Source organism: Tetranychus urticae, chromosome 1 (assembly GCF_039701765.1).
Source record: "Tetranychus urticae isolate SD_2017Ah chromosome 1, NJAU_TeUrti_SD_1.0, whole genome shotgun sequence".
NCBI lineage: Eukaryota > Metazoa > Arthropoda > Arachnida > Trombidiformes > Tetranychidae > Tetranychus > Tetranychus urticae.
This window is the reverse complement of record NC_142958.1, coordinates 25,716,797-25,740,282: the sequence shown is the minus strand read 5'-3', so window position 1 is coordinate 25,740,282 and position 23,486 is coordinate 25,716,797. Positions and strand designations below refer to the sequence as shown.

General features: G+C 32.5%; 4 protein-coding genes, 1 long non-coding RNA gene and 1 pseudogene across 7 annotated transcripts; 1 reads left to right on the top strand and 5 right to left on the bottom strand.

The window, feature by feature from the left end:
• Positions 1–2: 2 nt before the first annotated feature.
• On the bottom strand, positions 3–4,013 carry LOC107364395 (focal adhesion kinase 1). Of its 2 annotated transcripts, none has more exons than XM_015931729.2 (5): positions 3,043–4,013; positions 2,730–2,936; positions 1,083–2,408; positions 742–973; positions 3–678 (listed from the first exon to the last, which is right to left on the bottom strand). In XM_015931729.2, the coding sequence occupies exons 3-5, from the start codon at positions 2,352–2,354 to the stop codon at positions 26–28; spliced, it is 2,157 nt and encodes a 718-aa protein (XP_015787215.2). In that variant the 5' UTR covers positions 2,355–2,408; positions 2,730–2,936; positions 3,043–4,013; the 3' UTR covers positions 3–25. The 2 variants fall into 2 exon arrangements, with proteins under 2 accessions (XP_015787215.2, XP_015787213.2); XM_015931727.2 differs by having other exon boundaries at positions 1,077–2,408; positions 3,043–3,996.
• A 1,034-nt stretch (positions 4,014–5,047) lies between these two features.
• Positions 5,048–6,034, bottom strand: LOC107364402 (ras-related protein Rab-10-like; annotated as a pseudogene). Its single transcript, XR_016200238.1, has 2 exons — positions 5,769–6,034; positions 5,048–5,673 (listed from the first exon to the last, which is right to left on the bottom strand). The product of XR_016200238.1 is annotated as a ras-related protein Rab-10-like (transcript).
• A 2,709-nt stretch (positions 6,035–8,743) lies between these two features.
• Positions 8,744–11,697, top strand: LOC107364397 (lysosomal-associated transmembrane protein 4B). The gene is made up of 3 exons (XM_015931731.3): positions 8,744–9,014; positions 9,707–10,198; positions 10,320–11,697. The coding sequence occupies exons 1-3, from the start codon at positions 8,922–8,924 to the stop codon at positions 10,806–10,808; spliced, it is 1,074 nt and encodes a 357-aa protein (XP_015787217.1). The 5' UTR covers positions 8,744–8,921; the 3' UTR covers positions 10,809–11,697.
• A 1,615-nt stretch (positions 11,698–13,312) lies between these two features.
• LOC107364626 (solute carrier family 35 member G1) lies at positions 13,313–16,899 on the bottom strand. The gene is made up of 4 exons (XM_015932054.3): positions 16,757–16,899; positions 16,400–16,643; positions 14,798–15,064; positions 13,313–14,742 (listed from the first exon to the last, which is right to left on the bottom strand). The coding sequence occupies exons 3-4, from the start codon at positions 14,989–14,991 to the stop codon at positions 13,923–13,925; spliced, it is 1,014 nt and encodes a 337-aa protein (XP_015787540.2). The 5' UTR covers positions 14,992–15,064; positions 16,400–16,643; positions 16,757–16,899; the 3' UTR covers positions 13,313–13,922.
• A 2,170-nt stretch (positions 16,900–19,069) lies between these two features.
• Positions 19,070–20,117, bottom strand: LOC107364377 (uncharacterized). Its single transcript, XM_015931709.3, has 5 exons — positions 19,944–20,117; positions 19,762–19,892; positions 19,579–19,700; positions 19,410–19,511; positions 19,070–19,311 (listed from the first exon to the last, which is right to left on the bottom strand). The coding sequence occupies exons 1-5, from the start codon at positions 20,064–20,066 to the stop codon at positions 19,190–19,192; spliced, it is 600 nt and encodes a 199-aa protein (XP_015787195.1). The 5' UTR covers positions 20,067–20,117; the 3' UTR covers positions 19,070–19,189.
• A 1,841-nt stretch (positions 20,118–21,958) lies between these two features.
• LOC112539089 (uncharacterized) lies at positions 21,959–23,358 on the bottom strand. Its single transcript, XR_016200225.1, has 2 exons — positions 22,225–23,358; positions 21,959–22,171 (listed from the first exon to the last, which is right to left on the bottom strand). It is a non-coding gene; the product is annotated as an uncharacterized LOC112539089 (long non-coding RNA).
• Positions 23,359–23,486: the final 128 nt, after the last annotated feature.

The following is a 23,486-nucleotide window of genomic DNA, read 5'->3' as shown; positions in this document are numbered from 1 at the left end:
ACTTTCAGTGTCTTTAATGCATATTTTAATTCATCATGAAGTTGTTAGCATGGTTTATGCGAAGATCGTCTCTTCTCAAAGACGACCTCCTTTCAATTGTATTTTGAGGGGAAGGATTGACAATATTTTGGGATCGTGAGTTTAATGTAAAGGATTCACCACCAGACGAGCCCAATGAAATACGTAATCGGACTGAATCAACAGTATCTAGAAGATTTTTGGCATCCACAACTAAATCATGAGCTGCCTGCAACATAACTCGTCTGTATTCTCGTTCAACAGTTGTCCGACTATACTTTTGAGCATTTTTCATTGCCTGAATCAACGCTCCCATATCTTTGGATAGAACTTTATGTGCCATTTCGATTTCCCGGTGAGACCAGAGTGGAAGATTGATAATTAAATCATCAACTGAGGCAAGTAAGCCTCGAAGCTCTTGACCTACAGCTTTAACGAGATCAGTGTAACTGTCAACTTTACTCTCCTGAACACCTTGAAATAAATTGCGAACAGAGTAAACCACATTGGTGGTAAACCTGTAGACTAGATCTTCGCTTCGGTCCAGTTCTGCTGTGGGTTGAGGCAATGATACTGAACCTACGCTTGGTGATGGGCTGGTCCCGAGAGATGAAGCAGAAGTGGCTTCCATTTTCTTTCTATTATGAGTTAAAGGGAGACCTGGAAAAATTAAGAAAATTGATATTCGTGAAAAGTTCAATGAAAGATTCAATTAATACATACTATAATCAGGATTTGAAAGATCACATGAGTGAAACGAGCCAATGCTACTCGTGGGTGATAACGGCTCAAAACCTGCACTTTTATTACTTAAATCACTACATGAATGTCGTTGGTTGATAGCTGCAAACATTTCACGCTCCTCTTGTTGAAGCCACAACGAATCTTCCTCAGATTCTTTAAGCTGTTGTTTTAATTTAGTTTCAAGTTGTTCGCGTTTGACCTTAGTCGATTCCTGTTTCAGTAAAGAGGGAATTTGATTGTAGATAGATGTTAATTTTTTATCTAATCAATGATTCTAATGAGTTAAGTAACCTTAATTAGCTGAAACAACAAACCTGTACCTCTAGATCCGCTGATTCAATAGCATAAGTGTTAGAAGGCGATGCCGGTGCGGTATATGCCCAAGCAGGAGGAATACTATTTTCATTTTCGTTCATTAACCTAGCTAACACTTCCGGACTCGTTGCCACGATATAAGTTGATGGAGCCAGAGTAGGAGTTCCTGGATTCGAGCTGATTCTGTCTGAGTGGCTAATCGTTTTTTTCATTGGTGTCCGAGGCGGTTCAACACTAGGACAATAATATGATGAAGAAAGGCTAGCTGGTTGATCTCTTTCTCCCCAGTTATTGTTTAACTCTTTTCTATGAAAATTTGAAAATGGTTCAGATGATGACTGAGATTTTTCTTCCTCTAGTATTTCAAGTAGAACCTGTCGAATTTCGCGGAATGTTGGTCGTTTTGAGGGACCATAAGACCAACATTGACACATCAAGCTGTAAAGACGAGGTGGACAATATGGTGGTAATGGTGGTCGCTCTCCATTTTCAATTTTATGGATCACTTCACTGTTTTTGACACCTTGAAAGGGTTTAATACCTAGCATGAGAATTTCCCAAACACAAACACCAAACATCCAAACATCTGATGCTACGGTGAATCGGCGAAAGTTTATTGATTCAGGAGCCATCCACTTAATAGGTAATTTGCCTTTTGAAGCTTTATAATAACAAGAATCCTCTTGCAGAACTCTTGATAAACCAAAATCAGCTAATTTTACACAGTCCCAGGATGAGACAAGAACATTTCTAGCTGCAATATCACGGTGTACAAATTTTTTGCTTTCGAGGTAAGACAAAGCAGTGCTTAACTGATGAGCGTACATAATGAGACGATTTAATTCAATATGATCTTTGTTGTTCTGAAGGAATGCCCGAAGTTCCCCGTGTTTAGCCAGCTCCATGACGATCCAGTAAGGAGATTCTGAGCATATTCCAATTAGTCGAATGATATGTTTGTGGTCAAATTGTTTCATGATGTAAGCTTCCTCTAAAAAGCTTTCTCCCATAGTTTTTTCACTCTCCGACTTACATGTCTTCACAGCGACAGCCAGAAGAGAATCGTCTAATGTCCGATAAGTGCCTCGGTATACGTCACCGAATTGTCCTTCTCCGATAATCTTGTCTAAAGTTAAACGTGACCGACAAAGCTCGTAATTATGTACCATTGGAGTGGCATAATCATCACCGTCATCATCAATTTCATCATAGTCTTTTTCACAATTATATCTGATGTTTTTATCCATGTTTATTGATGAATTGTGTTCACTTAGCATATTGCCGCGTTTTATCTTGGAATGTTGATTAAAAGAAAGATAAAGCTATAAAAACTGGAAAGATAGGAGTAAAAAAAACACAAAATAAATATTTTTTTTAAAATTCAATTTCGATGATCAACTCATCGCACAAACAAACAGTAATGATTCTTTGTTAGCCGCGATAGTTCTAATCAGAACGACAATCTCGCTAGAATGAGGATTCACTAGGCTAATGGTAAATCATCTGAGGATGTCTTTAATGAAATAAAAATGAAACACTGATAGGAACAGAAGACGCTAATAGAAAGTGTGTTTGTGAGAAATGATGATAAGTGACAAGATAAAAATGAGGTATAAATAGAGAAAACAAGAATCAATCAAAGCGAACCTTACCTTTGGTAAAAATTCAGTAGACAAAAGTGTTCATCATAAAGTGTTCAAAGACCTCCATCTTAATGGTAAACTGATCCATCAGTGAATGTAAATGATGCTTAAATTACATCACAGCAACATATGATTTACTTGGAGAAGAGAGGTAAGAGATGACAAACTCGAGGGCAAACCATAATTTACAAGTGAAGACAAGGGAAGATGTTCAACCTAAGTTAATGAATAAAAATAAAAATAAAGTTAACTCAGAAGAAAAGGTTTAGAGGATAAGAAAAAAAATACAAATAAACAGTCAAGGATCGATTAACTAACTTACAGTTATAGAAGCAGAACAGTATCCGATAAATCATTAAACTGGTTAATTTTAATTAACTCCAGTTGTTCTAATAAACAGTAATTCCTGCCGTTTCAAGTCAATCTTTAAGCCAATAAGAGGTTAGATGGAGCCAAATTGAAAAATATGATGAGGGAAAACAAAAGGAGAGAAGCTGATGAAAACAGTAACCAGAAAAGTTGAAAGAAATCAATGGTGATGGTGATGATAATGGCGGTGATAGTGTTGATAATTATGATGAATAAGAGATGATAATGTTGATGGTGATGATGAGAATAGTGATGATAAAGATGAAACAGATTAACTTAAATGTACGTGAATTTGGAGTTGAATTTTTAAGGAAGCAACAACTCTCTTGTTTCTTCTTCCTTTCTTCTTTATCTCTGTGTCTGGTGAACTTGTTTTCTTTTTCTTTTTCTTTCTTCTTGTTCTTCCTTTTTTTAAAATGAAGCAAAATGTATCTTAACAACGAAAATTGGTTTTGTTAGATGATGAAGACGGTGAAGATGATTCTCACTCTGTGATGTTGAATGAAGTTATAAGTGTTTGTGTTGATCCACTTATTGTACGTGGGAAGATGATCTTTTCTCTGGTTCTGTTTGTGTAGGCTTTTTGGTAATTTAGAACACTCAGTGAAATAATTTGCTTCTTTATACACTTTACCGGTTCACACACGCTTGTTGATGGTTGATTTTTTGCTGATTAAAGGGAGTCAGGTAATGTTGAAGACACTCTAAGTCAGTCAGAAGATGTACACAATCAGAAGATAGGCATTGGGAATACGAGAGTAAAAAAATCAAAACATAAGAGTTGAAATGTAAACATTAACCAGGTGAAAATAAATAATGATTCAAAAATATAATTTCTCTACAAGGAAAACAATCGATTAATTATTTTATTTTCTAGCAATTAATTTCCATTCATTTGTTGAATAAAATGTCGATTACAAAAAAATATTGACCTATCGAGATAACTGTTTTTATGCGCTCGATTAATCGACAAAACAGATGAACCCAAATGAACCTTAATTGAGTTTATTTTCCAGTTCAATCTTTTTTTGTGGTTAAATTTTTAAGTAATTGTAATTAAATCTTGTTGAAAGTCAACGTTGAATATAAAAAATACATCGTAATCCATGACTGGTCTCAAGTTTTTCAAATTTTCAGCAATACGGATTGGTTAATGGACAATCAATTGAATGAGAGAAACTTAATTCAGTTTGACAATTGTAAATGGATTTGTTTATTTTTTTCTTGGAATTATGAGAAAGATGAGAAAAGAAACAATTTATTCTTTTCTTCTCACTAACATAGTCAAAAAAGGTTTGATCGCTTCAAATAGTCAAATAAGTGCAACGATGATGTAGTGTTGCCTTAATGACTTTCTTTTGCTTTATCATCAAACCTTAAAAACGAAAACAAAGTAATGAAAGAGTGAAAAAAGTAACAAAATTTCATCTTATTTCAGTATTTTAAGGAAAAAATAAAGAAAAAGAATTTGTTTTGAGCTTTTTTTCACTTAATTGTAACAGACTCTAATAAAATTTTGGTGTTGATTGTGTGTGTATTTGTGTATGTGTATGGGTATGAGAAAGAAATTAAGAGATCCGTATTTTGTGTTATTATTATACACCAAATTTGACAATTATTGAGGCAAGTTAATAATAATATGATTGTTTCTGAGCTTCCATCCTGACTTTATCTTGTTGATTGCTTTGTTTGTCCTGTAAAAACCATTTGTAATTGTAATTTCAATTGTAATTCTGACCAATTCCTCTCGATAATTCGTCCAAATGTTTGATTTTGCGATCAATTATTTTTATATCCATCGTTTTCTTGGTTATAATGATGGCCATGGGCATTGGTAAGGTGAAAAATTGGTTAGAAAGTGGTTTCTAAATCTAATGATAAACATTTGACAGTAATTTAGAGAGAAAGAAAAAAAAGAAAAATAGGAAAAAAGCAAAAACATAAACAAAAACAAAAACAGAATAAACACGAACGGGTTTAGGTTTCAACCGCTTTGCTTTCAGTTGATCTTTCTTTTTTAGTTGAATTTATCACTATTTGGTTGGTAAGTCAAAAATTTTTCCCAAATAAGTCAGCAGCAAGATTTTCCTTTGTAAACATTTTCCTCATACATTGCAGCACCTTATTAAGCTTTTATTTTCCGTTTGAGTGATGATGTTAACTCGATCAGCAGCCTCCAAGTTTCCTCTTCCAGCGGTTCTCTTTATTAGAATTGCTTCTGCTAGTTCCATGAACGCTTGGCTGATATTCAAATTTGATTTAGCACAAGTTTCAAGAAACGAAATCCATGTTCTCTGGCTACAGCCTCGGCCTTTTCTCGAGGAATAATTCTTCCATGTCACATTTATTGCCGATTATCATCTTTTCAACATTCTCGTTTGCATGTTCATCTATAGTTCTCAATCATTTGCTGCATTGTCAAAGCTTTTAAGATTAGTTATATCGTAAACTAGCATAATTCCAATGGCTCCTCGATAATAAGAGGTTGTAATCGTGTGAAATCGCTCTTGTCCAGCAGTGTCCCATATCTGAAGCTTGATACGTTTTCCTCTTGACTCTATTGTCTTAATTTTGAAATCTATACCTGTGAGAGAAGAGAGAGAAAATGAAGCAAAATGAAACAAAAGGTATAAGGGGAAGAAAAGGATTAAGAAAGATGGTTATGCATGTCAAACTTACCAATAGTAGAAATGAAGGTTGAGTTGAAAGCATCATCACTGAGTCTAAAAAGTAAGCACGTTCACCCTACCAGAATCACCGATTAAAAGTAATTTGAAAAGATAATCATAATTTTGACGAGCCATGAAACTCGACTATTTAACGGGTATTTAACTGTTTGTTGAGAAATAATTCCAACCAGTTGCTGATCAAATCAAAAACATTAAACTTGCTGATAACCACAGTGTAAACAAAAACCACTTTTTGCTACTAGTGAGATCTGTTGATTTAATATCGTACCACTCTCTTACTGTTTTGGGTTCATTTCGAATAAGATTGAAAATTTTCTTGTTTTTACTTAAAAAGATATTTTAAAATAATTAATTACTATTTGATTTATGATTTTATGATCGCCAAGTCTTATCAAATCAAAATTGTGAAATATTACCATTTTCTGCGTTTCTAACTTTCTATTCAATTTTGTTTAGATTAATGTTTAACTATTGTAACGAAATTAATGAAATGCCGATTTTCATCATTTTTTCCATCATCTGTCGTGTATCGTGACATGTAAATAATTTATTGTTAATTCACAAGATGTTTTATCGTTTAATTGTTTATGACGCGTTTGCTGCTTATTTACATTATAAGAACCCGATCTTAATCAAATATCAATCATTAATGATCTCATCATTTATTTGATGCATCAGATCTATGATTGCTACTCGATGGACTGTTGAGTTAATTACTGGCTTTTTGAACATTTAAGCTGACCAAAGAATTGTGAAATGCCTTGAAACACCTAAATTTAGCTTTCATCATCTGACTCTTTTCACTGTTTTCTTGAAGGTCACAAACCCATTGGAGACTGGTCCATGGATCTGTTGAAGAACATGCAAATTTCTCAACAAAAGGTTGATCAATCTGGACTTTGTGAGCTAGACAATTGGAAGCTCAATTTGATTCCATGTCACAGACTCCTTCCAGGTAATGCCATGAGTCGTAGAAGCACGGACTTTTCGGGAGTCCAAATTTAAATTGAATTTTGGTTATAATTTCGCTAAAAAATGGCCTCGCCCACTGAATAAACTCTGGATCTGGGAGCCATTTCTTGATGATTTCAATTTTGCGGATTGTCTGGGAAGTTAGTTATAATTATAAAGAAATAAAGAAAAGTTTTATTATTTTATAGCTTCTTTGTATGCATGTAACTTACCACAGGGTAAGGATGTGTGAAGCAGTCACATTTACTGCAGTTGGCTTCTCTATTCGATTTTTGTTTAGGGTTGCCACTTCGCTTTCTTTTGCAAGCCTGAAAATAAGCATAAATAAATAGAATCAGTTAATGTTCAGAATCAGGTAATTAGTTTTTTACTTACCACCGGCTTATTACAGCGATATAATTTGCGTCGCTTGAATTTAACAATTTTTGATTGTGATGTTTTCATTTCACTTGAATAAAACAAATAAACAAAAAACAAGATAACACGGTTGAAGAACAATGAATGTTAACAATAATATTTTGAAAATACATGTAGATGCGCATTTTCATAGTGACAATGTATTTGGGTTTCCATGGTAATGAAGCTTTAAAGCGCAAAATGCTATTCTATAAGAATACAGAATGGGCAAGTTTCGAATGATTCTCAATTTTTATCTACTAGTTGATATTGAAAATCCTTTCTAAGCATTTGCTAAATTTTAATCGCCGCATCATATAAACATGAAACTCACGATTTTTTCAATTTTATTTGTTTCTTTAATAGATAAATATGGGAAAACTATGGAGCAGGATCCTGCGATAATCAAGTGCGGTCATCATGATCAACATCCAAGGTCTTACATTCATGATTTAATGATTCAAATTCGTTTTTAAGACCAACAAAGGATTAATCCGATAGATGTTCTCAGAAAAGATTGAAAAAAGTTACAAATGAAACAAATGATTGATTAAATTTTCTCATTGCTCGCAGATAGCGTTGGAAATTGCAAGCCTCTATTTGGTATTGATTGCTATCATTTCTGCTGAAGTTGTAAGACAATGATCTAAAGCTTCGCCATTCAACTAGCTTATAACCAATTGCGAAGATATTTCAATTTACAATTTTCCACAATTCATGGGGAAATTTTGAGGAACAAACAGAATATATCAATCTCAATCTCAATGAATGATTTTTTTCCTCTCCAAATGAACTAACTCATCTTGCAATTAAATGTAACTTTTTGTTTATAAACGGGTGATGAGCCGATGGTTAGTAGCATACAGCATCACAAAACAGAAAAGTTAATTCTCTCAGAAATATAATGATTGATACAAAATCTGTTTGAATTAGGCAAAACAGAGGTACATTTCGGGTTACATAAATTTTGTGATAGCAGAATGATAATTTAACTGTTTACTCTAACCTTATTTACCTTACAAATTGCACATTTTTTATGCAAATAAAGGTTCACAGAATTTGATGGAAACAAATTGAGGTGTTTATACTGATAATTATGTAATGAAAATAAGGTTAAAGCTAACAAGAAAATCACGTGTAAAGCCATGAAATCTTATCACGAAATAGTAATTAACGGTATATTATTCACAGAGCAGGTTGATAGAGATATGATTACATGCAAGTTATGAGGAAGAGACTTATTTGGAAACACGGATTTGATTCAATTATCAACTCTTTAAGTCTGAAAATAGAACTCAGATTGACAAAACTGTTCTTCATGAAAAGACAAAGAAGGCACATTCCAATTTGATCAACACTTGTGGACACCTGATAAATGTTCAAATCAGTTAATAAATAAAGAGTCGTTAAATTAACAGTCAATTTGAATGGAAACAAGTGTTAGCATCGTTTGATTCAAGTTAGATGGCGGCACCTAAGTTTGAAATGTTCTGTTGATGTTGATGAACGCCATCTGTTGAGTTTGTGTCGGTTGTTAGTCATCAAGTTTTTTTCACATAGTGAGTATCTCTCATCTTTTTTCATTCAATTTTAGAGTTACCTGAAGTCGGTAGCATGAGTTGAATTGTAGCTTGATTGATTTGTTAATTGAATCACCTTTTGTTTAATTGCGCTCTGTGAAAAAAAGAGGACCAACTAGTTTTGTGACATATTTTTTATTAAATTGATCATCTTCTCATATCATTTTCTGTAAATTATTTATTTTCTTGTGAATATGAACCGAGAAGATCGTAATGGAGAAAGGTATTCTCATTGCCTGTGTCTTCATGTCAAACCAGCTTCTTTATTCATTGGGATTTATTTTTTTGTAAGTTTACTCTATTTTTCTTTTACATCATCTGCTTCCATTTTTTTCCTATTGTCTCAATTTTATTCAATCATCTGTTGGTGTCATTGTTTTTTACTCTGATAAAATGATAATGGAACATTCCTTATTTCATTTTGTCACTTCATCCATTTTGACCCAAGTTGAACTTTAGAGCCATTGGTAGTTGTTGCTCAACCTCTTTTTTAAGCCTGAAAATAGGCCAGTTTTGGATTGGCTACCTTCCTTTTTAATTTTTCAAGTGCTACATATTCAAGTTTTAAGGGCGACGGTTGAAAACAGGATTAGACTATTCTCAAAATTGTAGATTGTTATGGTAATGAAAGGGTTGATAAGAATGGCGATTCCATGGAACGGTAATTTTCAGTTAACGGTTTTACCTGTCATGTTTATTTAGTTTTTTTTGAAAATTCAGTTTCTTTTCATTTTGAGTGTTTTGCTTTGTTTTCCATTTCTTTTGTGCTGGCTTTAACCAAATTTAATAGTTACCATTGTTTGCTATTCATACTATTTTTCCTCTATAATGCATTTTTGTATGATTGATGAATGAATTTTATTTGATTTGTTTTTCACACAGGTTAATCTTTTTATCTGTGTTGAAAATTCTCGCTAATCCTTCCCTTGTTTCTTCGGAATTGTTTCTAATCCATTTATTTTAATCTATTTTAATCTAGATAACATCTGTACTTAAACTAATTAAGTTGTCATCTGGATACAACATTCGCAGTGAAGATGACATGCGACGATTTGTGGCTGTTAATCGGCCGACAACAACTCTTCTCTTTATGATTAATCTTATGGTCGCAATTGTGTCGGCCATTTTAATTTATGGTGTTACCAAATCTAAAGCTTCCTATCTAATGCCATTTTTTGGTATCCAACTGTACCACTTTCTATTCTCTCTGCCATCTTCTTTATCTCAGCTCAACATTTCAACAAGCCAATACAGAAATCATTATGGTAATAGTCCTGTTCCTAGTCCTTCAGAAGTTCGTACCATTCTGCGAACCGATGACAACGCAACATACACTCTCTCTGTACTGGCTACCTTAATAGATTTCCTTTGTGACATCTACTTTATCTGTATAATATGGAAATGTTATCGCTACCTGAAGATGAAAGAGATAACTTCTACTTTAAATCTACCTTATAACCTTGACCTTGAGGTATGTAATAGACCTGTGATTATTGATTTAAGATGAATGGTGTAAACGTCATAATTTTATCAGTTCGTCTTGTCTCAATCCACGGATTAATGATTTTGTATGATTTTTTTTCTCCCTTTAGATTGTGGTCCCATCAGAAGTTGTCAGTACAACCAATGTAACTCCTCCTGACTATGAAACAGCAATCAAAGATAGCCCACCGCCAGATTACGAATCTGCTATAAAATTTCAAGCTTATAACTCTGCTCCAGACCAAGGGAATGTGAATTTAAGCAGTGGTAGTACAACCAACAATTCATCAAATAATGAAAATCATGTTTATTTGTCTACAGACAACACTCAGAAGCTGGAAACAGACATACACAATTTAACAAATCAGATTAATAACAACAATTATGTTAACAGTGACCAGAGCTCTGAGCAGCCAAGTCAACTTTTATCTGGATCTCCTAATACCTCAATCAACTATAATCAACCGCTTCAGCAAACAAATCAACCTTCAACTCAGACAAGCCATCAAACAAACCAAACACAGTTAAACCAACTTCAACAACATCATCATCAACAACAACCACCACCACCACAACCTCCATCTGACTTAAAGTATTGATCATGAAAATAAAATTTGGTAAAAAAATTGTAAATAATTGACTATTTTAACAAAAGAAAAAATTTGCATTTGTTTTTTTTCTGGCATCGCATGTAAATATGTAGGATGTTCAAGAGAGAAAGGGAAAAAGAAGAAAGAGGCAGTCAAAATGATGAATTTGAACAACAAGAATGATGAAACAACTCAAGTCAAGTGATAGCAGTTAAAACAGATGAACAGATAATGATACATAACAACAAATATGTTGAACACTGGATCCTCCTATGAGATTATTTACCATTTTAGTGACTAATTGCTTTATATAATAGATATGCATAATATTTATCACATTGAAATCTATTTATCAATTTGATTGAATGGACGAGATTTGGCGAGAATACGCAAATTGAACTATTGTTCCGATTCCATATTCCAATAACAATGGATCATTACAGTTGGTTACTAATAAAAGCAACAGTGTTGATTGAAGAGCCATACTTTACCATACATAGGAGAATCAAATGTAAACCATTTTCATAAAATTAAATGTTCAAGGCTCGGTGAAACAAAAAATCATGTGGATTCCATAAGCTCTAAATTTAGCCTAACATTAATACCAGATTCTTGTTTGTGCTTTTTCTGGATAAGTGATTAACGGCAAGGACACACAAACAAACCCGAAGTGTAAAGAAAGAGAAAGCAGCAAAAAAGAGTAACAAAGTTGCTTAAGAGAGTTTACCAGAAAAGCCATTTTGCCTGAGGAGTCAAAAGGAAAGATACAACAACATTTCAAGCTAATAATAATCCAAGGGATTAGCTTGTGAAAAAAATGATCATTGATAAACTGTAAAAGATCTACTTTTAGATTGACAATTTTATTACGGAAAAAGACGGTTCCTTTCAATGTTCACCAGTTTTCATACAATTGTTTTAAATTATCGTGAAATCAGATAAAGGAAATGAAATTAATTGTTGAAGCAGAGATGATGCCGGTGATTATAAGTGATGTTAATAGTGTTCATGGGAAAATGAGAAAGGTTAATCTTTGTTAGGACATGAGAAAGCGCCTCTTTTTAGGTTTACATGTAATCTCAGGTGAGCTTCAAGTCCGGTTACAGCCTGCCTTGTTTACGTGACGTTTGTCTTGTCAAAATAAACAGGTTGGTCAGGAAGCTAGGATTAACAATACGGTCAAAGGGTTAGTCTAATTAACTGTAGCTGTAAAAAAGAAGTAACCAGAAAAATGGAACAAAAAAATAGGCTTGGCTATCGATCAGTGGTCAGTTTTAGCTTTTGCTGGGCCCATTATTACATTTCTCAGTCACATTATTAACTTTCTTTTCCCAACCAATGTCATTTCAATTGATCGATTGACGACTAATCAGTTAAATATGTTAATAATAACTATTGATTTTATTGGTTGTTGATTGCCTTAAAAAGGTATGAAAATGTTAACTCGGATATCACTCAGCAACAGAAATATCACTTTGTTGATGATTTTTTGTTTAAAAATTTTACCGTTAATAAAATGAACTTTCATTAATCTATCTTTATCATCAATAATAACAATGAAACAATCAATTGTGAACAATACAAGAGCAACAATAATAATGAAAGCAGCAAGTCTCAATATTTGATTAATATTGCAGTTAAATGTTAAAAATAAATGCTGTTTTTACATTTAAGGCACATTTTCAGGAAAATTTTGATTCCTCAAAGAATCAATAATAATTGAATTGATAAATTGTTGATTGGCTTTTAAATAATAAGCTAACCTTTCAGTCTTGATATGTGTATTAGAAGCTTAAATTGTTTTACAAGTAAAATCGTACAGAATGCAATTTCAGCTTGACATTTCAAGTGAAGGCTCAGCATTTTCATTAACTAATTGGATATTCATTGATAGTCAATAAGCTTTTCAGCCTTTCAACAATTGGATTGACATTTGAATCGCATAAACTGTAAATGCTTAATTCAAAAGCTTAATTCATCGATACAATACTTATACATATATTATCATGTATGAGTAACATCTTAAGCCGTTTGTTCCGACTGTCTTTAACTCAGCGTTTTCAGACACTCAACAGCTCTGATTTTCAAGTGGAAGTTGAAGAAGCTGAAAAATTGAAAATATCACAGGTAAATCGGTCGATCATTGGTGAGGTTTAATAGCAATAATGAATAAAAGATGATTTGTAACAAGTTAACCACTTGAACCATTGTGAATCAGCTGGTTTATTTACTGGCTTAATGGACCTTGAAAGGTTTACAATCAACGGTAATTTTGTGATTAATTATAAATGATAGTTCACACAATTATCCATTGTACTTGCTAATTACACAGTTTTGTTTAAATGTTTATATTATATCCTTATTGGCTTTGCAAGGTGAACAATTAAGAAATGATTTGAGATGAAAATGTAAACATTACCATTGATTTTATCTTTCTTTATGTTCAACATGTAAAAAAGACTTAGCAATGTTGGTTGGATTTTTTCACCCATGAATGTGATTGTTACAAGAGATTTATCATTGTTTGCTTAAATCCTTTATTATATGTAAATGTTAGACAATTAAATTACAACTCAAAGGTAATTCCGTTTTATGTAAAGATATTATCTTGGTGAATAAGCTGAATGGTTGAACGAAAAGGTCTTTAGATCAATTACAATGCTAGTATTTTCTGGATTTCATTGGATTAAAAGCGATTCTCAATTTTTACGATGATTGTAAAAATGAAATGTGAGTGATCATCTTTCCAGATTTACTATGTTTTCATTGAGCATTGTCAAGATAACAAACAACAAAACCAGTAATCACTTTGGTTTACCAGGAATGGTTTCCTAGCTGATTAAATTGTAGCCATGTTTCATGTAATTTCACACCTTTTTCTGTCGTCAAATGATGTTAAATTAATGTTTATTTCAATGGTTGCACTTAAGCCTTTTGTATCTCTATCAAATGAGTTTAAGGATGCTCAGTATCTTACATGTAGTTACATTAAGCACATGAATGGCTGTGATATTAACTCATGTGCTGCAAATAATAACAAACCTGCATGCGAGGTCTAGCCAAGGATTAGGTCTGGATTAGGTTTAAGAATCAAATTATACAATGTCAATGTTTTTCTTTGGGTTAACTTTCACAGCAAAAGATACGCTTGAATCTTTGAGGGTCACTAAGGTACCATTTATGAAGACCAACTGCAATCACACCAAGACCTAAAATGAAGGCTCCAAGTAAACTATACATTGAAAGTGGTTCATGTAAAACTGATACTTGATAAATAAATGCCATCACAATTTCAATTGAACGAGCCAGTGAAACTGGTCCAGCATGTTCAACTTTTAAAGCTAAAGTCAGTATTCCTTGGCCAGCTAATCCAGTCAATCCACACATCAAGAGTAATAAATAGTCACCAGTTGAATCGGGCAATTTAAAAGATCCATTGACAAAGGAAACAATCAAACCGGCAACAGTACAAAAACTGGAATACCAAAAGACTACAATAGATGCCGGTGTTTTGGGTAAACGACGCATACACACAAAGGTGCACGAGGCAAAAAGGCAAGAACCTAAAGCCATTATTAAACCAATCGTGTGGTCAGACAATCCTGAAGATGATGACACGGCGATTGAAGCAGGAAATAAAAAGCTAGGCTGTGAGATGAGGAAAATGCCAACTATAACAGCAATTAAGGCAAACACTTGAATAAAGCCACAAGGCTCTTTGAGCAATAAAAAGCTCCAAATTGTGACAAGAACGGGAGATGAAAATACAATCGACTGGGAATCACCAAGAGGAATCAGTTTGAGTGATGAATAGGATAAAAGTAAAGCCAAACAGCCAGTGAGTGCTCGAATAAATAAAGGCCATTTTTCACCAACAGGAGGAATCCAACGTTCCCGGTTAAAGGCGACAATCAGTAAAGTGACAACAGCAGTTACCAAGGATCTAAAAATTTAGATGGACAGAGAAAAGCATGAGAGCTCAAAAATTTTCAATTTACCTTGCTATGGCCACTTCAATTCCTGATAGTGAATGAACCAATTTCACTGTTAAACTTCCAGTGGCCAAAAATATACCAGACAACATGCCCATAAGGAGTCCGATGCCGGGAATTGAGTTGATCTTTTTCATCCAAGTAGCCTTTTCTGTTTCCATTGCCTCGAAACTCATGGTTTCAACGGTTCTTGGATTCATCACGACTTATGAATCTTTTCCTTGATCAGTCAGGATACATAACTAAACCGTAAGTCTTGGCATTATGATCAGTCTGTGAATGATAGTTAAAAAGCAATTAAGATAAGATCATCAAAACCAGTAACCTTATTATTCTGTTCATTGTCTATGTTAAAAATACAAGAATGTATTTCCAACTTATTCATTAGATTAACAACTTCAAGTTTAATTGTTACTAGATATCTCATCAGAAAAGTAGCCTGATTCAAGTTTTTCCCCATTTTCTCGTGTTCTAATCTTCAATATAATGAAACTTAAAGTGATATGGAATGTGCTTCTGTTCAGTTAATTACAAATTGTAACCGTTTACTAGTTTTAAATATTGCTGTAATGGGAAACATCGTAACATGGATTGAATTTTTCAGCAGATTTTATTGTTGATTGAGTTTATTTGCTTTCAACTCATCAATACAATGATATTTCCAATTATTGCCAATCAAGATGTACTGAGCTATAATTTTTGATTCATGATAAAACAATATGTTACAAAGGGTCAAATTAACTCATTTCCAATTAACTAACAAAATTTTCTCATGTGCTTTACCATTTTGATTGTTTATCTTTCATCGATATTCACTAACAAAGGAGTCTTGGTTTTTTTATATTGTAAACCTAGTATTAAATATCTAATAGACGTTAAATCATCACATTAGTACAACTATGATGATCAATTTTTATTAAGCGTTAGGTTATTGTGAGATTTGAGAATGATGTTGATAACACGAGTAACCTTGATTCAAAATGAACTAACCTGTTAGTCTTAATGAGTCGACATGAAAATTCATCATAAAAAACAAGTTGGTTATCACTGATCATAAATTAAACTCTCATGGATTTAAGAAATCATTTTATTGTGATGTCTTTTTTTTGTTTTTTTTTGCCGCTTTGGTGGTTGTAATGGTTTAAAATAAACACTTTCTCAACCAGAACTTGTTATTTACTTGTGTTACAGGTTTACAATTGTGTATACCTTATGCCATTATCCATTGAAATCAATCTGCCTAACCTTGATTATGAAAGACAATTTACGAAAACATTACACATTTGAGTTGATTAGCAAAAGGAATCGTTCATTTCTTTTAACAGGCTGGTGAAATTACATAGATAATCATAGTTAAAGACATTATTTTCATTGTGATTATGTGCTTTCACTTACTGTCATTGTACTCTTATATCAAGATTATAGCTTTTGTTTCAACAACATATTAGATTAATATCTCAATAAGAGCAATGTGTAAGATCAAAATCACGAGAAGGGTCAGAGACTCGGAAATCAGTCAAGGGCTAGATAATGATACGAAAAAGATAAGCCATGCAAGATCTCAACGAACATAACCACTAGAATTAAATAAAGGGATTTCCAACTAACAATTGACTAATGTTTAACTAATCCATATAATTAGGAGAGAACCAGCCAAGAACCAGCCGAGAATTAGCCAAACCAAAGAGAAATGATACAAAGATTGGAAATGACTTCAAAATCAGGCTTATTTGTTTAATTCATAACCACCATCATCCATGACGATATCAGCCACATGATAGTCAAAAATCGCCTTGAAGCTTTCCCTTTCAGTTCAACCAAACCCATCGATAAAGGTGATACAAGAAACCCTCTGTGAATGAATATAAGATAATCATCAGTTCATTTTCATAAAAACCTTGAATAAGCTGTTTTTGTTTTTGCTTTCCAACTTCACCTATCCGTTTCCATTAAAATCATACTTACAGTTTCATCAAAGATTACTTCACCTGGATGTTCACACACCATGTTATTAAAGGAAATTAAACTAAATCCAAGAGACTGAACAATAATTAAACGATAACAAACATAAAAATAAAATCAAAATAAAATGAAAATTAACTTAACCCATTACGAAACAAAGGAAAGGCTGTTATCCAATAAGGGGTAACCTAAACAAAGGGACATTCATCTCATTGCAAACTTAAAAGTTGATAAACCTTAAAAAGCCTTAACATCCACAATCAAAAGTGATTAAAACAAAACACAATTAATTTCGTTGTAATTCAAATGCTCTCATTTCATATTATTTAATAAAATGTCTCTCGGATGTGAACATAATTTCACAGTGAATAGCAACTTTACCTTCAGGTAAAAAAGGGTTTAAGACACAGACTCTGGTTTATTAATTAATCAGCTCTGGGCACAATATTTTATTAGTGATTCAGTTTCTCCGTCTTTTAATCATCAGCATTTGATCTTGTTTTAACTTGCCATTTGATAGCAATTAGAAACATTTCACCCAATGCGATGCTAATCATTGAATGAGCAACACGACATTTGACGATTAGCATATCTTAACCAGCAATTTCATCCTTTTTTCAAGACTAACACAGTTTTGATCTTTATTCAAGATTTTTATTGCATGAAATTTGCTTCATAACCTAATCTTTCCTGTTTCCCCAATAAATTAACATGTTTCCATCAATTCATTGGCAACAATAATTTCAAGTCAGCCTTGGTTGCTCATTTAACCAAGCAATTAAGCTAAAAGTAACCAATAATTGGCTGGACAATAAATTTAAATATCAATCGACCAAATAATTTACTTGGCAAATTGCTAACAATAACGCAAACTGGAAATTATTATGAAGAAACCTTGCCAATGTACAAAGAAAAACGATCGATTCAATTCAATATTGATGGGTTATCCACTCATTGTAACAATTCATTCAAAATTAAACTCAAATCTAACTGAATTTGATAACTTTGATTTCAACTGTTGTTTATTGATTAAAATACAGATATAAATTGTACAATTGACTCAGATCGATAAAAAAATTAACACCGATTTATTGAAATTTTATGACGTCCTGCATTATTCAATGTTATTTATGTGTTTCAATTAATTTTCACCCACAATTAATCAGACTTTTGTCACTTTGAATAGATTAAAAATAGATTCAGGGAAAGTTGAATTTGATTTTTCAACTAATATTGTTAGTATTGTTCACAATAAGATTATCAAATTACCAATCATTTGTACGCCTCAAAAAGATAATGAACCCAAATCCATTGAAATGACCATCGATTGGGTTTACAATGTTTTATCTTGTCTTAACCCAAAGTCTGCTGAGTAAAAATCAATTGAAACTAGTTTTTTTTGATAAATTCAATGAACTTTAACAATAATATTTTACAATTTAACGATCGATACATAATTGATTGGGCCTGATGATTGATGCATTTGACAAAAGGTACGTTCAGAAATGGTAAACCAGTTACACGCTTTTCATGTTGACAGACAATTTAACCCTAAGTGTTAACTTTCAAGGATAACCTGTTTCTTAATCAAAATCATCCACTGAATACAATTACATATCACTAGTGGGGCCTGTGGTAATGACTGTTCACAGAACTCTTTTTACTAACAATTTGACTGAATAGGCCTGAGATAAAGGCCATGAGAACAAGTTTTATGACCAACTCTACTACGAAAAAATCGGACGTTGTCCTAAAGATTAAGAAAAAGTAAAATAAAAATTAGCTGTTTTTAAACAATTATTTTGATGGTTATCCTTCTCATCACGAAACAGATCTTTTGATCAATGGTGAAATCATTAAATCTATTGCTGATTTACTGATTAACATATGAGCGTCAGCAATTTCATCAGAATAGTTGATCAAATTAAATGGAATATTGATTGTGTTGATTGTGGCTGAATTTCGTATTAAATATGATTTTATCTTTGATACAATAAGCTGATTGTGACCCTTAAAGCTTGCGTTGGAATAAACAAATCATATCTTAACCACAGTTTTGGTCACTAAAAGTCACCTTTGCTCAGCTTCATAAGTCCCAGGAAGTTTGCTGAGATAATCTCGTCATTATCTTCAGCGAATAAAAGTTATTTGAAAGATCCTCACATGGTGAATTTGAGATAAAATATGAGTTTTGTTGTTCATCTGAAGTATCAACCATCTCTCTTTCGCATTAAAATATCCAATAAACTAGATTCTAAACAAATTTTAATGACTGAACCTTGAGCAATCCGAAGAGAACTCGAAATGGAACGAAAATTTTGCTTTGAAAAATTATTTAATATTCTTGTTTACGAATTTTTACATTGGAAAAATCAAGAGTTTAACTGTTTGCGTAAATTTAATTATGTTACTTGGTTATGCGTTTGATTAACTTGATTAACAGAAGCTTCCTTGACAGACTTCAGTCAATGATTGTCCAGTGAATGATTTAACAAAACTTGTAACCTCACTTGGAAGGTAATCAATATATTCAGTTTTTGAAATGAACCATGTTTTGACTAATGAACAATGAAACAATGAAACAAGCATTAAAAAGTTTTAGTAAAAATTATTGAATGATTAAACTAAATAAAGTAATTGTTAATAATTTTCTTACCATCAACAACTGTCTCATCAATTTTAACACAACTTGCCAAGAGGGCTTCAGCATACTTGGGGCGACCAAAATAAGGTACCGTGATCTGGCCTTGATGTCCATCTGAAATGAATGTCAAGTGTTATTGAAGCTCTTTGCATCAAAGTAAAGATGAAAAATCACTGTTTACCTGAGGTTGTGAAGTTGAATGAGTAGGGATCGAATTCATTGGTAAGAACATCGTAATATGATTTACCACCAAAATCACCAACAGTCATGTCCATGTATAAATCAAATAGTGACTTTACATCACTTGAAGAATCAAATGAGTTATGATTAAGATACAATAAACAAGCTTTTAACTGAAACTTACTTGTCGCGAGCATTGCCATACTCAATCATGACGACTTTTCCAGGGTAAAGGTGATGAATTTCAAGGGTGTTCCAGACTGATCTTGGAACAGTTTCCTCACTTCGATATAAGACCTTCCAATCTCCTAGAATCTAATTAGATAAAATTAATAACAATAACGATTGGAGTGAAAGTAAACTTACATTTGAAAAAGCCCAATTATCGCCTTTGGGTTTCTCTGGTTTTGGACATGAACCTTTGAGTAAAACTGCAAATGAACCTGAAATTGCAAGAGCACTTAAAGCAACAAATAGAGTTGATTTCATTTTTAACTTTAAGTTTGAAAGTAAATTTAGTAATCAAATAGTAAGAAATGAATGTTATTAGGTTGACGGCAAAGCCTCTTTTTATATACAAAAATCGCATCATAGATCAAATATTAACACATGTCAGATCATGCAGATAACATTAGTCGATATCGAAATGTATTTTTTGTTCTTGATATAATCTTGAAGCATAATTAGAATTGGAATTTTATCTGTTATTGTATCAAGAAAACAATTGATCGACTCTTCAGTTGATATGATGATTATGACTATAAACATTATGATCTTTGTGATTAAATGGGACAATAACGTTCATTTATTCAAATTTTAATTTCAAAACAGTCTTAATGGGAGTAAATTTTTCACCATTTGTACTGGGATTCATTAAATTACATTAAATACTATATTTGTTCTTCCATGATACTCAAGTCACCTGACGAAAAGATAATTTAAGACAAAAGCTAATGAAATTGATATTGCATTGGAATGTCAAATGATATGATGGAGCAAAAGTAACATGAGCAACATGAGGTTGAATTGAGCAAAGAAAGGACCAATTTAAATGGCAGGTAAATATTGATAAAAATCTTGGTCGATAACAAGTTTAAATTGAACGAATGGATTGAATGGTTGAAATTGAAGTATCTTGAAGAAAGGTACTAACTGCAACGACAATTGATACAGTCTATTCATCTGAACAATATAAAAAGTCAATGTATCAATTTGCGTCAAAATTGTGATTGAACTGAGCGGGTTCTTTTTGCTATTCAGGTTTATGGTTCATTGTTGGGTCAGGAATTTATGCAAAACTTTATTTTTCGAGGAAAGAGTAAAAGTTTGGTGAAAAATCAACTGTACAAAGGAGGTCAAAGTTTCAGTTTTGAATCCAATTTTCTAGAAAATCCAGAGAAATCTTTTAAGTGAACAAGTTGACTCAAGTTTATGCCCTTGCAACAAAAAATCAACTTTGAACTCGAACGAAAAGAACGTCTAATTTCTAGAGTCAGGTTACAATGAAAAACTTGTTTAAACATTGAGTACATGAACCGATGGACACAAATAATACAAATGATACCTTTATTACAATATCAGTAAGGAATATAGAGTGAAATTGAAGGCTAATTATATCGACTATTGTTATTCACTTGGCATTGATTCAAAACATGCAAAAATACTTTTGATTTTCATCTATAAAACAATTTTCAAATAACATCAACCTATTTGCTTAGTACAATCGACAATTAAATTGGCATTTAATCAATTCGAGTATTGAACAAGCATTCAACATAGGCTATCATGGCATGATGGTCATGTCCATTTCTCTCTTTAATGATGTGAGTTTTCAATGATGATCAATGATACAATGTACAATACTTATTTCGAGAACTAGAACCTTTCTTTTTCTGTAAAACAGATTAGTTCGATTTCCAGTTAAACAGATCTTTTTCTTTGGCCGTATGAGTTAAAGAGCTGAAACTTATTTGTGTGTAAATATTGTTTGTGCTCATCAATTACCAAACACTTTTTTCAATTTATGAACAGTTCTCTTGATATTGGTCATTGGCCTTAAAACTGTGAGACTCAATATTTCAAGAATGGAATTATCTAAAATCAGCATTCTTTAACTAATTAATAATTCAATAAAATTTAATAATTTTCCATTAGCGCATTTGGGTCAGATTTTGCGTTGTAAATGCACGAGCAACAACTTATTCAACAAACAAAACTCGTCTTAACCCATATCTTGGTGAATAAACCAATTTTCTGGTTAGACTTGCAAGTCTAATGCAAAGACTGCTGCCAAAGACTCGAAAATTTGAGTTGTGTGTCCATATAACTAAATTGGATAGTTTGAAAGAGCCGAGAGAAATATAAAGTAACCAAATTCGTGTGAAACTCAAACTTTTTAATTTGGTTTTTTCTGAAATGATCGACATTTATTTAAAGTATTAGCTTAATATTCAAGATATAAATGATGGAATCGCAATAATAATCGTAAACGTTACAGCAATCAATGAAGATGTGAAATCTGGTGTGATCATGAAAATACCTCCAAACGAGAATCCAATATTATTGAAGCTCATCCGATAGAGAAATAGTGAAATCTGCAAGAAAAAGCAAAGCCATTAATTGTTTTAGCAGAAGATTGAATGTGCACCTCATTTAGATAGTGAAATGAATCAGTGTTAAAGGTTAGTTTGTACAAAGTCTTATGAAATTCACGAGATTTTGTTGTTATTGTAGCAATTGGTATAATAAGTAAAAACAATTCAGTGATTGTGCCGAAGAAGTCAATCAATGCAACAGTTAAATAGAACTGATTGTGTTCAGTGAACAGTATTTTGTATATTTTAACATTCAAAATTGAGACGTAATATGAAAATATGCCAAATAAACAGGGATTCACGAATGAACCCAATCTTTTCACCAAACGATGAGTTAACACATATTTCACTCTCAAATCCTGAATGGCTTTAATGTCCAATTTCATATCGTTCATCTTCAACTGTTTATCTATTATTGCAAGTCGATTGTTGATGTAATGGAGAGCAGATTGGGCCAGAAATGCAGAATCAATTATAATAAAATCCTGCATCAGACAGACTGGATAAAGAACAATGTCTGCAAGCATTTCAGACCAAAATTTGACTGATGGTTCGCTCAATAGCATTTCAATTGAGTACTCAGATGGACTAACCGATGTATAAGGCCAAGAGGCTGCATGTACTAACAGTACGGAGACCCCCATAGAAAAGTAACTAATTGTGATCATTTTACGGTAACTTGATTCTTTGGTCCAAAAATAACGTCGAGTTGAATCATCAGAGTCAATATTTAAGGATTTCCATATTTGGTGAACTTGGGTTAGAAACTTCTCATTAAATTTAAAGTGAAAAAGGCTTAAGAGATAGATTTCAATGAAACAGTAGATTATGGTTTCTGGATGAACCGAAAATGTTGAATCCAGTGAAATGTAGCCTAATTTGACCCAAAATTTCAACTGAGTTGAAACAAACAACAAAATAAACAAACCATTTCCTAGCAAACCTTTTGTCGATGAAACAATCAGATTAAATCGAGATGAGAATGAATTCATCGACACTTTTGGATAATTTTTTATGTTTTTATTTGACATCCAGTTGAACAATTTGTCTAAAATATACATTTTCAATACTTATATTGAAATGAATTTGGTTCATTTATCACTTATACATCTTGGTATATTGATTGGCTTTACATTACAACCAATTTGTTTCGTATTTCAATCAATTGAAGAAAACAGTCTCGCTCTAAATTTCAGCCATTTCTTTAGTTTATGCTGCTTTAAATTCTTATGCTATTATGATAATATTGATGATATTAATGAGAAACAAAGTGATTAGCTGAACTAATTGGTACAGAAAAATTCCGTCGATAAAC

Excerpts from the sequence above, each read along its gene's own strand:
- LOC107364395 (XM_015931727.2), bottom strand. The coding sequence starts at position 2,354 with ATGCTAAGTGAACACAATTCATCAATAAACATGGATAAAAACATCAGA. Across the intron at positions 974-1,076 it reads CAGCGGATCTAGAGGTACAG|GAATCGACTAAGGTCAAACG; the intron begins GTTTGTTGTTTC and ends TTACTGAAACAG. Across the intron at positions 679-741 it reads TCTTTCAAATCCTGATTATA|GTCTCCCTTTAACTCATAAT; the intron begins GTATGTATTAAT and ends TAATTTTTCCAG.
- LOC107364397 (XM_015931731.3), top strand. The coding sequence starts at position 8,922 with ATGAACCGAGAAGATCGTAATGGAGAAAGGTATTCTCATTGCCTGTGT. Across the intron at positions 9,015-9,706 it reads TCATTGGGATTTATTTTTTT|ATAACATCTGTACTTAAACT; the intron begins GTAAGTTTACTC and ends ATTTTAATCTAG. Across the intron at positions 10,199-10,319 it reads CTTATAACCTTGACCTTGAG|ATTGTGGTCCCATCAGAAGT; the intron begins GTATGTAATAGA and ends TTCTCCCTTTAG.
- LOC107364626 (XM_015932054.3), bottom strand. The coding sequence starts at position 14,991 with ATGAATCCAAGAACCGTTGAAACCATGAGTTTCGAGGCAATGGAAACA. Across the intron at positions 14,743-14,797 it reads ATTGAAGTGGCCATAGCAAG|ATCCTTGGTAACTGCTGTTG; the intron begins GTAAATTGAAAA and ends CTAAATTTTTAG.
- LOC107364377 (XM_015931709.3), bottom strand. The coding sequence starts at position 20,066 with ATGAAATCAACTCTATTTGTTGCTTTAAGTGCTCTTGCAATTTCAGGT. Across the intron at positions 19,893-19,943 it reads ATAATTGGGCTTTTTCAAAT|ATTCTAGGAGATTGGAAGGT; the intron begins GTAAGTTTACTT and ends TTATCTAATTAG. Across the intron at positions 19,512-19,578 it reads ATTCAACTTCACAACCTCAG|ATGGACATCAAGGCCAGATC; the intron begins GTAAACAGTGAT and ends CATTCATTTCAG.